The 847-nt window shown below is 35.7% G+C and overlaps 1 protein-coding gene across 1 annotated transcript in view; it reads right to left on the reverse strand.

The window, feature by feature from the left end:
• Positions 1–847, reverse strand: part of LOC106871677 (collagen alpha-5(IV) chain) — a gene marked incomplete at its 5' end in the record, with an annotated part of 35,314 nt that overhangs the window by 11,438 nt on the left and 23,029 nt on the right. The window contains one exon of the mRNA XM_014918275.2: positions 482–691. Coding sequence (XP_014773761.2) covers positions 482–691 — 210 coding nt within the window. The remainder of the gene's footprint in view (positions 1–481; positions 692–847) is intronic.

Consider the following 847-nt stretch of genomic DNA (forward strand, 5'->3'; position numbering starts at 1 on the left):
TGTGTGTGTGTGTGTGTGTGTGTGTGTGTGTGTGTGTGTGTGTGTGTGTGTATGCGTGTGTGTGTGTGTGTGTGTATGTATGTATGTATGTATGTATGTACGTATGTATATACGAATGTATATATGCATGTGCATTATATGAACGTGGATCACATGTGTGCATATGTGTGTATCTTATTATTTTTGCAGTTTCTTAGAAACAATGCCGTCCTCATTGTGTAGTCCCATTATTAAATGCGTACCAGCATTGAACATCCTTATTTTTTATATATCAGAGAACTAATTGCGTAATGCATTCTTTGTCTAAGACATTGGGCTATGATTTAATAGAGATTTTACTGTTATTTCTAGCTAATCGATTGTACACATATGCATGTATACATATATTTACACGTATGCTTGTGATTATAAGTATGAAGAGTGTGAAGCGCCTGTATATTGTATATGTCGTGTGCGTGTGAATAACGTAAAGAGCAGTTACCTTGTGGTCCTATGGGTCCTATGGGTCCAATACTACCTTTGGGTCCAGGTCTACCTCTCTCGCCTTTTGCTCCTGGCAATTGCAAATCTCCGCTTCCCAAAATACTATCTCCTGGTTCTCCTTTTTGTCCTACTGAACCTTTCTCACCATAATCTCCTTTTTGGCCATCTATTCCGTTTCTTCCAGATTTTCCAGGTAAACCATCCAGTCCTTTAATATAGGTAATACATTCGTTATAGTAAGTAAACAGTGGTACATTCACAAACAAACAGATAAACATGCACTATCACATATGAGAGAGAGAAAGAGATAAAATCTGGAACATATATATATATATATATATATATATATATATATATATATATA

This window comes from Octopus bimaculoides, chromosome 10 (assembly GCF_001194135.2).
Source record: "Octopus bimaculoides isolate UCB-OBI-ISO-001 chromosome 10, ASM119413v2, whole genome shotgun sequence".
Classification (NCBI taxonomy): Eukaryota; Metazoa; Mollusca; class Cephalopoda; order Octopoda; family Octopodidae; genus Octopus; species Octopus bimaculoides.